The following is a 16,372-nucleotide window of genomic DNA, read 5'->3' on the forward strand; positions in this document are numbered from 1 at the left end:
TTAACTCTCTCGATTTCTGGAATCGTACGTTTGGTTAATTTATACTAGTGGGATCCTTATCTTACCTGGATTTGGAATCACAAACCTTTTCGCACACAACTAATTAACCAAACCGAAAGCAAATTATACGGAGAGACTAAGTAATCGATTGAATTTTGAAGATTGAAAACCGAATTAAGTGGAAGCAAGCGAGTCTATCTTCTTCTTCTTCTTGATTATGGTGACGTCACTGCTGCGGAAAAAGCGTTCGTCCCTCTCCATAGTAATCAACAGCCGGAGACTCTCGCCGTTCGAAATCCTCACTTTCTTGAGAACGAATCTCGGCCGTCCGTCCGGGTTCAGTGTGGACAAGTACTCCGGCTGGAAATCTTGGCCGTCGGAACTGACTGCCACCCTGGTAGTGGAAGCGGAGTATGACGACGATCTTGATATTCCGGCGGCATTGGACTGAAGTGGTACTAGTACTGACGCTGGCTCCTCCTCCGCCGTGAAATGATCGCCGCTCTCTGAGCCTAGGATCTCCGTACAGTCGTTGAACCATGCGATGTCGTCTCTTCGATGAGTGGTGGTGCCGGAGAATGTAGGGCGTGTGATCTGATCATAAAGATCAGGATGGAGAGAGTTGCCGTTTCCAAAGAATTTGAATTGGGTAGAAGTAGAACCGAGAAGATCGTCAAACAAGGAGTTGGAGCTCATGGTTAAATCTCAAGGAGCTCCTGATGGAATGGTATTTATAGTTTTTACTTTTTCCTTGACAATGCAATTGAGTCCCCCAAAGACTATAATTCTATCTTTTTTTTTTTTTTTTGAAGATAAATTCACTTTTAAATTATTGAAATTCTGATATTGAGCGAATTCAAATCTAATTTATGAAAGTAACAAAGTCGGGGTTTAATTTACCCAATTGATGATTGAGTAGTAACTTGTTATTGAATGCTAATTCTCCATTTGCAATGTTTAGTCAGTTCTTTCAAGGCTTTACTTTCATATTGGCTTGAACATCACATGTCATTGTGTAGCCATATTGGGTAACTTCACGTTTTTCTCAAGCAAAGTGTATAAATAAGTCTTGTACATGGCCTTCGTATAAGGTTTCAAATTTGCTCACCACTTTTATTTTGTAGTGATATCACCATCTTATTAAAACTTGTCACGTCATATAGAATTAATTAAATACTTAAAATATAATCTTTTAATAAAACATCATGATAAACTATAATTATATTTTATAACACGAGGCAGTTTTATTTTGAGTTGTAGTATCAGTATCACCACCAAAGTATTGATGGTGAACAAATTTGAATCCTTTGTATAATCGTATATAAACGTGATTGGCAAATGGAGACTTAACTAGAAAAGGGAGAGTTCAATTTTGAATTTCCCAACAAAATTGACCATCGAGTATCACAAGAGTCATTCTGGTTTAGATTTGTTGTCACTACCCCCATATGAAAGAGTTTGTGAATTTCAGAATGTCTAGTCATCTCTTTGAGAGGAGCACTTTAATTATATAGGTACAAAAGTGTTATGTTAAGGAAAGAAATAAACATATAGCTAAACACAAGCAATTACGTAACATTAATAGCTACTGCATATAAATTGAATCTAGACTTGGTTGAATATAGTGAAGTAATTGCAAACAACAAGAAATATGGAGATGATTAAGGTGGTTTAACACCATATATATAGAATCTTGATCTATCGTCAATTTTAATCATGAACCGTCTTTATAAGATGTTGAAACTATTTTTCTTATTCTCGTTTCATAATTGAATTCTAAATCATGACATATCATTTTTGGTGTTCTTCACATTTTTCTTTAGCAAGGTGAAAGAGTCTCATGTCTTCAAAAACTGTGGTTTGCATTCAAAAGGCCTTTGCCTTCCACCAAACTCACTTGGTCATGAGAAAAGCCTTATCGTTATCAACCTCATTACTCCGACATAGCTTTCTTAGGCAGTCTTGCAATTCTCACAAGGTAAATTGTTTGAATTATTTGATCTGCTTAATCCGAATAATCCCATAAGACTTCTTGCGTAATTGGTTTGATGTTACGATTAAATTAGGTTGTTCCCTCCAAGGCCCTCGGTCAATAAGAACTATGGCTTAAATATATGCTGACAATGTAACAACTACTAGAGGTGGTATTAACGTCATGGTTGCTTCTACATACCCTTTGCAGAGTGGTAATGTAGATTGGTCTCTGCTTAGATTTATTACTAGTCCGAAGGAAGTCATTCTTGGGTCCAATGTTGAGCACCAAATGTATTGTCGATCATCTGCTTTGTGGCCCTGTGAACTCCTATAGCACTCTATGCAATAAGCGTGATCAGAGTGTTTAGCCTCCTAGAGTCCAAGTGGGAGTAACTACGTTATGATCTTGAACATGGGTTCCCGAGTTTGGAGATTTCTTATAGTGAAATGAGGGATTCTGTAATTGAGGTTCTCGGTGGGCCTCAAGTGGACTTGGCAAAGAGAGTTCGAGCAGTGTGTGAGGGAAGGAATTGGGGTGGGATTGCGAGCAAGCTATGGCCAAATTGTCGCTATGTTAGGTGTGTTACCACAAGAAGTTCTTGTCAAGAACTATGGCGCAGTATTATCCAAAACTTTAGTACTATGCAGGAGAGATACCTTTGTTAGGTGGAGACTTCTTGGCTTCAGAACGCTGTGTGGGTATTAACTTGGATATAATGCAACCTCCTGAGAAAACCCGTTTCGTTTTGCTTCCAACTGCAGCCTATTTTGAGTTTCTTCCATTTGATATGAATGGGGGTGAGACTACTGCGGTAGAGAAGTAGTTGATGTTTCAGGTTTCGAAGTGGGAAGATATACGAAGTGCTTATGACTACTTACAGAGGAATTTAAAGATACCATTTGGGTGATGTAGTGAGGTTTGTTGGTTTTTATAATTTATCATCCACTAGTGGAATATGTGATGAGAGGGCTGAAAGTCCTGGTGGCTTGGTGAGATTATAACTGAGAGGGAGTTACGGTGAGATTATAACTGAGATTAATGTCTGCAATGCAAAATTTTCAGCTTCTGCGTGGAGATGTGATGGCAACAGATATTACGGAGTTTGCTAGCTAGTTTCATTGACATGGATTTGAGTTCTAATTAAACAGTCGATGGTGTTCGTAGAATTTAAAGAGGGAACCATGCTTCTGCAGGAAGAATCGGTTGTAGCTCTGAAGAAGTGTTAGTTCCTCCCTTGAGGATCTTGTTTGGGAGACATTTACAATGTACAGAGAGATAGAGGTGAAGCAGGTCCTTTTGATATTATCTGTTGTAAAGCCCGGTTGCTTTGATAGACCATCACAGGTAGCCTTTGCCAATGGAGCATCAGCTTCTCAGTGTAAGCCACCCAATATCATAATAAAACGTGAACTTGTTCACTTACTTCAAGTCTAAGCTCTTGTTACCATATGTTGAAAGGTTTGCTCTCGTCAAGATAATAGCTGTATGATATCTCATCTTGAACCCAAAATTACAGACACAGCTATGATAGAGAATTTGTACATTTTTGTGAACTTGATTCTTGCATTAGTTCTTAAAATTATAACAGTCTGCGAACTTGTCTCTTACCTTGTCTACTTGCTGGTTTATGTTTAGGTTGGCTTTTCTTTGTTTTTGTTAGAGGTGTCGTTAGTCCACATCATCTAGAATAGTACCATCTCTCGGGGTAAATGAAAGCTTAAGATAATATCAGCAAACATTTCTTAATAACAATTGAAACTCTAATTCCAACGCAAATCGATTTAGTTAATTGTTGTAGATCGAAAGGCAGTATGTTATTCCTGGGATTTTAATACATGTTCTTATCCGTATCTTCCATACTTCCACCAACTCCTTAGGTGTTAATGGATGCTTGGATTTGTTCCAGGGTTCTACCCTTTGTCTCAGGTACCATCACAATCACGAACAATATGGCCAGAGCATTGATTATTGCGTACAGAATAAAGGTACCTGAAAATCCACATAGTTAATTAACAGCTCTTACAACTTGTTGTGATCATACCCACAACCTGTGAAATGACACTTTTGAATCTGGAAAACTCTATTCACATGTCTTCTGTGCTTTTGGCCAACACTCTTTCATATTCCAGAACACTTAACCTGTTCAAATTCTTTGTGATTCTAAATAGTTCAGTAAGCCAGTGATTTCTATTATATTGCACATTTTCATTTCATATCCATAACTTTCATAAAAGAAGAATTGTCATTACCATGTATGGTCGGCTTGCTTCGTAACTTTACACTACCAAATATTACTCTTATTAATAGACTAAAAAAACGAAAATATGTTAATTCTATTTACCGTAGGAGCTCCAACTCATAAGAAAGTTGAAAGTATAGGAGCACAACCAAGCACCAAACCAGTTCACTAGGGTTGCAAAGCTTCCTGCCTGTCCTTTAATATTTATAGGGAATATCTGCAGTAGATATAGCAGTTTCTTTAGATTACTGTCATGATCAATCATGCATGCATTAATGAGTAAACTTCTAATGGCCTAAAACTATATACCTCTGACATCAGAACCCATGGAACTGCTCCCATTCCTATTGAAAAGGATCCTATGAATACCTGAGACCAGAAACTAATTTTTAAACAATGCAAAGGAGAAAAATATAAAACTCAATCTTAAATAGGACCAATCTGCTTGGATAAGATGTTTTTGACAAGGCAAGTGAAATACCAATATGCCAGTTACTGCAAGTATGGGAACTGCCTCGGCTGACAGTTGATGAACCTGGTTCACAAACAGTGTTCTTGTCACTTCATTGATTGATAGACTAGACAGAGATTTTAGTTAGGGTCAAGTTTTAGGATTACCTTCAGAAAGAATGAAATGGCAGTCAGGACGCAACCAAGCAACAACCCTGTTGCAGAAGTCTAGAACACAGTGGAAAAATGTTAAACCTTCCAGATATGAAGACCTTGTCTCAAAAAATTCTCAGAACTGAAACTTTTGTGCACTAATATACCAAAATTAGAGGCTTTCTTCCAGCTTTATCCATTATGGCTGCACCAATGCCAGTAACCACAACCTGAAAGACAGAACACATGACGATGCTTCTAATGGACAGAAAGTAGAGATTCCAAGATCTGTCACTTTAGGAATATAAGAACCATACCTGAAGAACAGCGTAGATTATAGTTCCCAAGCTGGAAGAAAATCCTGAGATATTTCAAATAGAATATACAAAAATCAATTGTAAAAGAAGATTATTTGCTTTAAGTGAATGTTTCAATTCGCATTCAAAAAAATGAAAGATAATAAGATGATAATGTAGTTACTAAAATTATAGTTTGGAATAGTTTCAAGACGCAAGCAATTTCTTACTAAAATTGTACCTGCTTGCTCAAAAATATTGCTGACATAGAAACAGACCCCGTTTATTCCTCCCAATTGTTGACAGATCATCAAGCCAACTGATATCTGATAAAGATTGATTATAGAAGTTAACTCAAAGCCAAAGAAAACTAAAGTGACCGTATGAAAAGTAGTTGGGAGAAGTTATTACAATGAGAGAGCGTGAGTATCTCCTTTCAAACAGATCCAGCAATTTGGCTTTAGGGAGCCGGTCAAGAGTTGCTATATAATCCTGTCATGGAATTAGGGGTGTTTTTTCTTTTTAACATATGTGATCTTTCCAATTGGCTAACATATTTTGATCTATACGAGATGCAGTTGAGTAGGAGATAAGAACCTGGATTTCTTCTGCTTCTTGAGATATGTTGGCATCTCTGCCACGAAGTTTCTGCAGTGCATCTTCAAAATCTTTTTGGTTTCCTGTCTTTGCCTGTAATCACAAGGAGGTAAGTCTTCATTTATGGAAAATTACAATTAAATAAATAGAAACAGATGACAAAAGTTCTAAATTTCTTACCAACCATCTTGGAGACTCGGGAATAAAAAACAGACCAAAAATGGTCACAGCACAGGGAATAAGTCCTGTAATCACCATTCACCACATAAATGAGTCCTCTTCCACTGTATTAGACAGGTCATCTGATCTAACTACAAGCACTGATTGTCTAAGAAACTCACCAATTAATGCTAAAGTCCTCCAACTTACTACTACCCCAATTACGAAGGACACTGACACTCCAGCAACGATCATCAACTGTAAAAAAATAAAAATAAAGGGATAGATGAATGTAGGTATGATACTATGATTGAAACCCATATAATATGTTTTTCAAATAATTGGTATCATTTCTTGGCTCTTGTTTACTTAGAAGAACAAAGCTAGCTAACAAAAATTGTTGCTAGCTTCAAGGTACCTGATTCAAAGCAGTTAGACTTCCTCGAAGATGTTTGGGTGCAATTTCAGCAACAAATATAGGTACCTATTCATGCAATCAATATTGCATCAAGCTTTGTTAGTATCATGCATTGAAATAGCAATAAGTCTCAGGAATAATAAAAAGTTCAGTGGTTCCATAATATTCTCACCACGTATGAAAAGGCTCCCATTCCATATCCTTTTGCCATTCTCCCAATGTCCAGAAGCAAAGCTCCCTTTGATCAAAATAAGATGTAGAACATGAATAAGCTAAAAATTTTGAGGAGACTATATTTATTAGTACGTAAAATTATAGAAAGATTTCAAGAGTAACATAATGCCAACCTTGGAAAAGTAAATGGCAAGCCAACCTGCAACACAGACAACACTGGAAAATCTCAACGCCTGCATACAATTACATAGTATAGGTGTTAGATAGTGAAGAACAGTGGAAATTGATTAGTTTACTGAATAAGTGGTGTCCCTTGTATGCACAGTACAATTTTCCAACACGTACCCCTTTTCGACCAATAAAATCAGTGATCGGCCCGATTGTGATAGCACCTATCATTGCACCGAATGTCAAGATGGCTCCGAACATTGAAAACTGCATACAGATTCACAGATTGAGTTCAGCATGGAAGTTATCGATACTGCAAGTTCCATTTTACTCTCAAATTCTATATTCCATTTCAGGAATAATTTTCTATATTTTGTTCATTGGATCCAAACTTTGCATCCTTATGTGCGTAGATTTCTTACAGTCCTGTTATTGGGGACTGTATTCTCTTCCTTGTGAGAAGCATAATAGGTCATGGCTGTGAGGTTTTGGCTGTATTATTGGTGCCTTGGCTAGAAAGCAGGAAGAATTCTTTAAGACTTGGCTGGCAATTTGTACAGTCTAAGACTACAATAGGCCTATATAGATTTCTACATCACCATGAACTTGCATATAAAGCATTAAACCACTGCTTTGATACAAATCATAAATAGAACAGTTAACAGTTAAATGTGTTCTAGTTTATCAGTTTCATACCTGTGCTAATGATAAATTGAGATCTTCCCTAATGGCTGATTGCGTAGGCGAAGAATAACCCACCTGGAATCCACACAAGGTGTCAGAATCAAAACAAAACCAGAACACATTTCAGGTGCAAAGATCACAAGTCTCTGATGGCAATGAAAATTATCCAAGCGCTTACACAGCATCCGAATTCATAAGAGCCGCAAACTGCGACGAATGTGCTCATGTACACCATCCATTGATCCTCTTTGGTTCCATGATCCAATCCTCCATCCACGAGTGGCTTTCTTACCTCATGATGTGCAGAATTCTCTTCACGACTGGCCATGTTTGCCTTACTAGTTATATACACAGCTCAACTCCCAGTATGTCTTTGAAGGCAAAAAGAAAGAAGATTCAAAGAGATGAGTAACGTACGCAGGAAATCTCTTATATCTAGTTATATATGCATGAGGATATATCAATACTTACATGGAAGTCTCTGTTTGGGAACTTTAAAGTTTGAATCTTACATTGGACATGCGCATTGAAAATATATAGAAGAGCTAAAGAGTAGGCAATTCTTGTGCTAATCTGTTAAAACTTGACTTTGAGCACGTTTGCAACTAATCGGATAATTACTGACGAGGCAGAGCAGAAGAGGAGGCAATGTAATATACTCCGTCGTATTGAATGAATCTTTGTCGTTTGCATGCAGATGAGATAAGGAAACAGACATTGAAACGAAAGAGGACACAGCCTTGCTTTTTCTGGCAAATACATGTGTTTCTTCTTCTGTTTTTTTAAAGATGATCAAAGTATTTCACTCCTACCCTCATGGTGACGCGAACTCATGACTTTGTCATAATTAGGTGGTGGGTATGTGTTTCTGGTAAATTTATTTCCGAAGAAAGAAGTTTTTTTTTTTTTGATTACATCAACAACTTAGATGTACAACAACTTGTCTTCTGACATTCCACTTATAAAGTGAAGATCTATGCCTCTTAATTAAATGATATTACGGTGAAAGAAGAGATTTTTAGATTGTGATCTTTCAAAAAATTTGGATTAAATGACAAGATTTGGATTAGTAGAATTCTACACAAATTGGTATATTTGTTTTTATAGTTACTGATTTGGACTGTATTTGTCTGAGTGGTATTGTATCGATCAACATTTTGTATTACTGTATATATGAAGTGCAAATAATAAGTTGAACACTTTCAAAATAAACCGAGAGTGATGGTAAATAGTGAAAAAGGTAAATAATGATCCAAATTTGAGGCATCCATCATTATTGGAAAATCAGTTTTGATACATCATTATTGTCAAATCAGACCCAGAGACAACAAAGCATTAATGCAATTGATCTTGTGATCCATTTACAGGGTATTTTCAAAGCTAAGACCATCTAAAGCTTTTTATGCATGCTAGTTTAGGGATGCCATATTTGTTCGAGCAGAAAAAACTGAAAATTAGAAACTAGAAACAACCCAAAAAAAACTATTGACACTGATCATTAATATTTACTCAGATTTAGGAAACTGCGTGAAATGAGGATTGGTTTCTTTTGAAACATGTAGCATGTTACACGTACGACAATGAGAATTATCACTATATCAACATGATAAGATAGGTAGCACGAGTAACATGATGCACATGCCAATTTCTTCCAGTATGTATTGAAGCTCTTAGTTATCACAAGATTTTAACCTTTGTGCATTACATGATTAAAGGCCAAAAAACAAATTTGGTGACTTTTTTTATATTCTTTGTTGCTGTGCTCATGTTGTTTATATTACATAATTCTTTTACATGCAACCAAAAACATCAAACACAATATTTCAATTCGGTAAAAAAAAAATGTACCAATTCTTTTTTATTACCAACCAGTTATCCATTCCTTATATTTTGGGTGTGATATCGGTTCACTTATTCATGGGCATACATGATTTCATGATTATTCCTTCTACAAGATCAACAAAAAATCCCCTTCTATTTCATTGATCTAGTTGACTCTAATAAGAGCCCTGTTGAGTTTACAGACTTTTGTGTAAGGTGTTAAAAATTCCAATTGACTAAAGAATACAGTCCCTGTTTGAAAGCTCACACACTCATGTGCAAGAAAATCATATCAGTTGAAAAATGAATACCCTCTAAATCCTTTCACCCAATATTTAGTTATCCACCAATACCCTATGGAAATGAGTCCTGAAATAAGAGCAAGGATATTTACCCTTGCTAGATAAAATTGGTCATGATTCAGTGACAACTATATACACTTTCATCCCATGATTACAAATTGTCAATAAATAACGCATGCAGTACGTATTCTGTTTTGTAAAACAATAACGAGCTAGTGATCGACCTTAGTCTTTTTACCTGAAATATGAATGCAATGGCCATGAAGACATGAATTGATAAAGGTATCTACTACTGCATCCTCAAAGTCACCAACCTCCATGACCACAATGTCGCTCAAAAAGCTTTTCCAGCCATATTCGAGGTGGTCAACAAGTTTCACATCGCGGCAGCCATTGTTCTGGTATACATCTTACCATAGCATCATTCATGTAAGAAGAATTTCCAAACATGCATGGTCGCAGAATTGGTAGGTATGCATTCTCCACTATAAAAATAAAAAAATTAAAAAAAAATATAAAAAAATAATAATAATAAAATAAAAAAATTGGTAGGTATGCAGATGTCCCAAGCTAGATGGAGACTCTGCTTCTCACTTGGGTAATGTAGAGCCGTGATAGTCCTGTCGAATAGGAGCAGAACCTGAGAGGTGAGTTCTGTGATTTCTTCCATCTCACCTAGTTACTGCAAGATCGATCACACTTTTTTTGGTCTACGTAACCGGCCAAAACTATGTAAATTTGCCTTCACTTATGACTTATTCACTAATCTTTTAAGATAAAATTTAGTGTAACGTATTGAAACGATATGATCATCAATAGAAAGAGAAAAAGTATAGCTTCTTACTATCTAAAAGGACGAAAATTAATTGTTCATACATGACCCTAATTTGATCGACGGATAAACTGATGAGTACAATTGCTTTGTTCCAATGAGAAATTATAAAAAAAAAATGATATGGAAGAAATCACTAAACTCGCCTCTATGATTCTGCTCCTATTCGACAGGACTATTATTACATCTCTACAATACCCAAGTGAGAAGCAGAGTCTCCATCCAGGGACATCTGCATGCCTACCGATTATTCTTCTTCTTCTTCTTCTTCTTTTTTAGTACATTTGCTTGCATGTGGATGATTAATGTTGTGGTAGTCTAGCCTAGTCTAGGAACTGGTGTTGGCCACGGCCTCCATGGGAGCACAAATGGAAAAGCTTCTATCCGACAATCAGAGTATGGAAACTTTTCAGAGATGTCACTCACTGATATCACACTTGACGATGTGAGTAAGAAGCCAGGTCCAAGCCCACACATACATATCTTCATCATTTGGGTCGAAAGCCAGAATTTGCAACCAGGACTTCAGAATCTCTCATTTGGGTCGAAAGGTAGCCAGAATTTGCCACCACGACATCAGAATCTTGGAAACGATCCTCGCTTTCTTACAGAGTTTCATCACTTGAGATAAGCCGAGATTGATTGTATAATAGTGAAGAAAGGTAAATAAAGATCCAAATTTGAGGCATCCATCATTATTGTCAAATCATTTTTGGTACATCATTATTGTCAAATCAGACCCGAAACAAAATACAGTAATGCAACATCACTTCTGGTCCATTTACAGGGTACTTCAAGATAAGAAAATCCAAAGCTTTTTGTGCATGCTAGTTGGGGATGCCATATTTGTTCTAGCAGAAAATCTGAAAACTGGAAACAACCCAAAAATTTATTAACACCGATCATTACTCAGATTTAGGAACCACGTGAAATGAGGAGTGATTTCTTGTGAAACATGTTACACCACAATGAGAATCACTACATCAACGTGAGAAAATAGGTAGCGAGAGAAACATGACGCCCATGCCAATTTCTTCTGGTAAAACATGCATATCCCCATGCCATTTTCTTCATGTAAGTGGCTCTCACCTAGTTACCACAAGATTCAAACCTTTTATGCTATACATGACCAAAAGAAACAAAAAAAGGAATTGTTATTGCTTCTTTATATTACACACAAAACTTTGATGGGGTAATAAAACCAGCCATCAAGTTACTAATTTTGTTTAACAGCTATCTAGTCATCAACCCCTTATGATTTTGGGTGTGTGAATGTGTGATTGGGGTAATTTCATGAGTATACAAGTTTCATCAGAATTCTTCTCCCCAAATATTCAACCGGAATCCCATTCCTTACCATACACATGATGAAAAGTTACCACAATTATATTAAGATTGGTTTAGAATGAGAGAAGTTGAGAGAATTTGATGAGAGAATTGTGTGTTTCATAATTGAGAATAGGAGCCCTATATATGGAGATTACAAAGTACATGTTCTAATGATACAAGGAAAACGATTTCGAATAGGACTAGGAATTCTAGAACATTCTCTCCTATTACAATCATGGAACTACTCCTAGTTTGATTAGGCACACAAAGCTAATTTTCTTCAACACTCCCCCTTATGCCGCTCAAACTTGGTGGTGACGCTTCATCCGTTGCCTCGTTAAAAACCTTGCTCGAGTGAAAAACCCTGTGGGACAAAAATAAGCTCGAGGAGGAGAAAAAGAGTACAACACATCCTTCACTCTTTGAGATCGAACATGTAGACATCATGACTCCCCTTGATGTCGACATCTCCCCCTGATTACTACAATCATGGGAGTTCGGATAACTTTCTCAATCCGATGTTCTTCACATGTTTCTCGAAGGTGGATTTAGGTAACGACTTAGTGAATAAGTTTGCTACATTATCCTCTGATCAGATTTGATTCACTCCAACCTTTAGAAGTGATTGTTGTTGATGATTATAGAAGAACTTAGGCGATATATGCTTGGTGTTGTCGCCTTTGATGAAACCTAGCTTCATTTGCTCAATACAAGCTGCATTATCCTCATAAATACATGTAGGTTCATCCGTGGTAGACTTCAAACCACAGTTTCCTCGAATATGTCTAATTATAGACCTTAGCCATATATATATATTCACGCACGGCTTCATATAGAGCAATAATCTCTGCGTGATTTGAGGAACTAGCAACAAGGGTCAATTTTGTAGACCTCCAAGATATCGCAGTGCTTCCCATGGTAAAGACATAACCTGTACGAGAGCGACATTTGTAGGGGTCAGAGAGGTACCCTGCATCAGCAAAACCCATTAAAGCATCATTGTCGTTTTGATGGAGGGAAGGAGGAGGAGGATGGCGCTGGCCACCATGGATGGCGGCATTATGCCTAATGGGGTCCGATCCCATTCTTTGGTCATTCCTTTTCTCTCTGTAGGGATAAAACAAGCTCATATCTATTGTATCTTTTAAGTATCGAAAGATTGTCTTTACACCAATTCAATGGCAACGTGTTGGTGCAGGGCTACTTCTAGCCAACAAGTTCATAACAAATGAGGTGTCCGGTCTTATATTGTGTTAAGTACAATAATGTGCCTATTGCACTTAGGTAAGACACTTCTGCCTAATTAATACGTCTTCGTCATCATCCCTGGGACAAAACATATCCCTTTTAGATTCAAGACTACAGATGACCATGGGAGTGCATCTTGACTTTATCAAAATTCCAAAGCATTCATTGACACAGTATACAAGTTCTAAATCTAGACAAAAACCATGTACTCCTAAGGTCTTTCATCTCAAACTAGTATTTTAGGTGTTCAGCGGTTTCCCTTAACTCTCAAAGGTTCCAATTATATTTATCAACATAAACCGCAACAATTGCAAATCCGAAATTTGTCATGGAAATGCGCGAGCATAGTTAATCATATCCCTTCCCAATCAAGTAGTCATTTTAGTGAGCGTTTCAACCTCATTGCAAACGCGCTCCGTGGTCTAGAGCCACTTGATTTGGGTAAATGAAGTCTACAAGAACCTTCATTATATTTTGTATCTAGATCCCCATAAAGATACGTAGAGACCACATTCGTAAGCTGCATGTTCAGTTATTTGGAAACTACCAAACTGACAAGGTAGTGGAGTGCAATGACATCCATTACGAGAGAGTATGTCTTCTCGTAGTCGATTCCAGGGCGTTTTGTGAGAAGCTTTGCGCCATAAGGTGAGATTACCATCTCTTTTTCTCATCACGCTATCTAACGAAGACCTATTAATGTCGACAGGTTTTATGTTAGGAGGTGTTGGCATATTAGGCCCAAAATCCTTCATCTTCGTTAGTGAATCCAATTCAACCTGGATCACATCTTTCCATTTAGGCCAATCCGCTCTTCGTTGTCATTCTTCGACAGAGCGAGGTTCGATATCATCATATTCTATAATTCCTTTGCAACATGATATGCAAGTACATCATCAATATATAGCCATAGAATTTCTATCCATCATCTCATGTATACTAGTGTAATTCATGGAGATCTCCCTATTCTCTGGAATTGGTTCTGACATTGGAGCGTCCCCCAATGATGTCTCTTGGACATAACCATAATCCGGAATATTCTCATGAGATGGATTATTTACATCGATGATTAATGGATTATTTTGTGCCAGACTCGCTTTCTTTCTTGGGCGAGAATCCATCGAACCTATGGGTCTCCTACGCTCTCTAGCGAAACCCATGGCCTATGACGCCATTATGCCACCTTGTGACGTCACAATACCATCATCCATGGTGGTGGTGCCTTGCCCATCTCTTCTGGATGGCGCCATGTCTTCTTGAGGGGACATCTATCCTTGCAAGCATGTTTGCAGCAGGTATATGTGATCTCATCACTTTTAGGGGATCAAGATGAGATATAGTGGGGACAGAACATGACAATTCTTGTCGTTCCTGTTGAACGTTGACGTTCTAATCTCCCCCTAACGACGGGAAGACTGTCTCATCAAAGTGACAATTTGCAGATCTAACGGTAAAGAGATCGCTTGTCAAGGGTTCTACATAGCGGACAGATAGTTGGAGATTTATATCCAACATATATATATATATATATATATATATATAAATGCATTCGTTGCAATGACCCATTTTGATGCGCTTATGGCAGAGCAATTGGCACATAAACCGCACACTCAAATATGCATAAGTACGAAATATTAGACTTGCACCCAGTTACTAGCTATAACGCAAATAAAAGTTGAGTGGCTATGAGTCGTAGACGAATTAGCATAGCTGTATGCGATATTGCATAACCCCAAGCGGAAATATTAGTACGCATTACCAATGTCTGGGTTACCATCATAGTAGTTTAATGGTGGCTTTTCCGCTAGACCATTAGGGTGTGTACATGGGAATATGATGCCTAATATCAATCCCCAATGATATGCAATAGTCATCGAAAATTTTCGATGTAAACTCTCTAGCATTATCAAGTTGAATTGACTGAATGAGATGATCCGGGTAGTGAGCCGATAGCCATATGATCTGGGTTAGGAGTTTATCATAAGCAACATTATGAGTGGACGATATATAGAGCGACATGTGACCAGCATGTCTATGTGTCAACCAACACCATAAAACATCTAAACAGTCAGCAAGTTGGTTGAAGCGGTCCACATAATCCCCTTGGATTGTATGTAAGAATGGAGGATTTTCTTTAGTGTCATTTGCATAGGATGGTCTCGATCCTAATTTTGCTAAAGAGCAGGCTTTGCAGAATGAAATATGAGATTTAGAAACAACCAATGAGGATTTTGGTTGAGCCATGAAGTCACAAGTGACTGCAGAAGTAACAAGAGTAGGCGAATTAGGGGGTATGGCATCAATGCCATATAGTGGCCGCAGGGGGTAGGCGGCGCCGGCCATGTGTGGTCGGTTTTGCACAGTCATGGCGCCATGAGGTGTAGGTGCAGCTCCTCAAACCAATTTTTGGTTCTTACTTCTCTTCGTTCTGAAGAATGGATGTCCATATGAAGTCTTTAATATACGGATCATCATATCATGACCTGGGTGTCCCAAACGGTTATGTCAAAGCCTATATGTGTTAGAATCTCATAAGTCATCTCTCATGACATAGTTGGATTCAATGATGCAAATAGTAGTTGCATACAACCCACTAAAGTGACACATAAGTTTCTCTAAGACTTGTTTATGTTCGTAGAACTCTTGTCCATTCTCACAATGTATTTCCACATAAAAACCATTGGCTCTTATATCTTTCAAATAATAAAGTTTGAATTTAAGATATGTCCCAGACATGGAATAAAATAAATCGACACTTTATTAATAATAGCCAATGATTACATCAAAGTTTCGTGACCATAATCTAATCCAAAGTAAAAATCAAACTTTAGATAAATTGTAGTCACTCAATCCATTGGGTAACTCCAATTTAAATATGATCAGGTAAGTAGGAAGAGATGTCGGTGGAGCGAGGCTCACTTAAGTACCACTAATCTCAAGCTACTTTCCTAGACATCATACTTAATTAGATGAGCCTAGTGAGAAAGAGTTAATCCAATAAGTCATTTTATTGATTAAGGCATAATTGCCATTACATAAATCTTGGAAAAATAAAAACTATTCTAATAAAATCTGCGGCATTTTGTCTATCGCCAGATTTAAAGTCTTCCATAGCTCGATATCATGATCACCATTGATCAGGTACTCCTTAAAATACCATGAAGAGGATGCTCTCTTAATTGAGATGTATTGACGCAATACATATGGTCCCTAGGACCAATGGCGTTGGAATAGTGCTACCATGGCCAAAAGTGGTGTCATGGTGTCCAACCTTATACCCTCAACGTCATGACTCCTATGGTCACGTTAGGGTTTTCTCAATCAATTTGTTCTTTTGTGATTTTCCACAATCATGCATCAATGATCTGATGCGGAGAACTTCCGAACAATATTTCATAACTCTTTCAAAGTTTAGAGAAGCAGATATTATTCCATCGTGCTTCTAAGTTCTGAAAATCGTGAACGTTACCAAAACGTTTACGAGGCGCAACCCAAAGGTTCTTAGCGGTATCCTCATTCATGTACTT

General features: G+C 37.5%; 1 protein-coding gene across 1 annotated transcript; it reads right to left on the reverse strand.

Moving 5' to 3' along the window:
• Positions 1-3,673: 3,673 nt before the first annotated feature.
• LOC112173933 (sugar transporter ERD6-like 7) lies at positions 3,674-7,942 on the reverse strand. The gene is made up of 19 exons (XM_024311619.2): positions 7,785-7,942; positions 7,492-7,684; positions 7,326-7,388; positions 6,807-6,896; positions 6,635-6,694; positions 6,460-6,525; positions 6,288-6,353; positions 6,052-6,127; positions 5,891-5,955; positions 5,711-5,803; positions 5,525-5,605; positions 5,355-5,439; positions 5,135-5,178; positions 4,985-5,047; positions 4,833-4,892; positions 4,696-4,749; positions 4,524-4,583; positions 4,317-4,431; positions 3,674-3,964 (listed from the first exon to the last, which is right to left on the reverse strand). The coding sequence occupies exons 2-19, from the start codon at positions 7,639-7,641 to the stop codon at positions 3,849-3,851; spliced, it is 1,407 nt and encodes a 468-aa protein (XP_024167387.1). The 5' UTR covers positions 7,642-7,684; positions 7,785-7,942; the 3' UTR covers positions 3,674-3,848.
• Positions 7,943-16,372: the final 8,430 nt, after the last annotated feature.

The sequence above is a fragment of the Rosa chinensis genome, chromosome 6 (assembly GCF_002994745.2).
Source record: "Rosa chinensis cultivar Old Blush chromosome 6, RchiOBHm-V2, whole genome shotgun sequence".
Classification (NCBI taxonomy): domain Eukaryota; kingdom Viridiplantae; phylum Streptophyta; class Magnoliopsida; order Rosales; family Rosaceae; genus Rosa; species Rosa chinensis.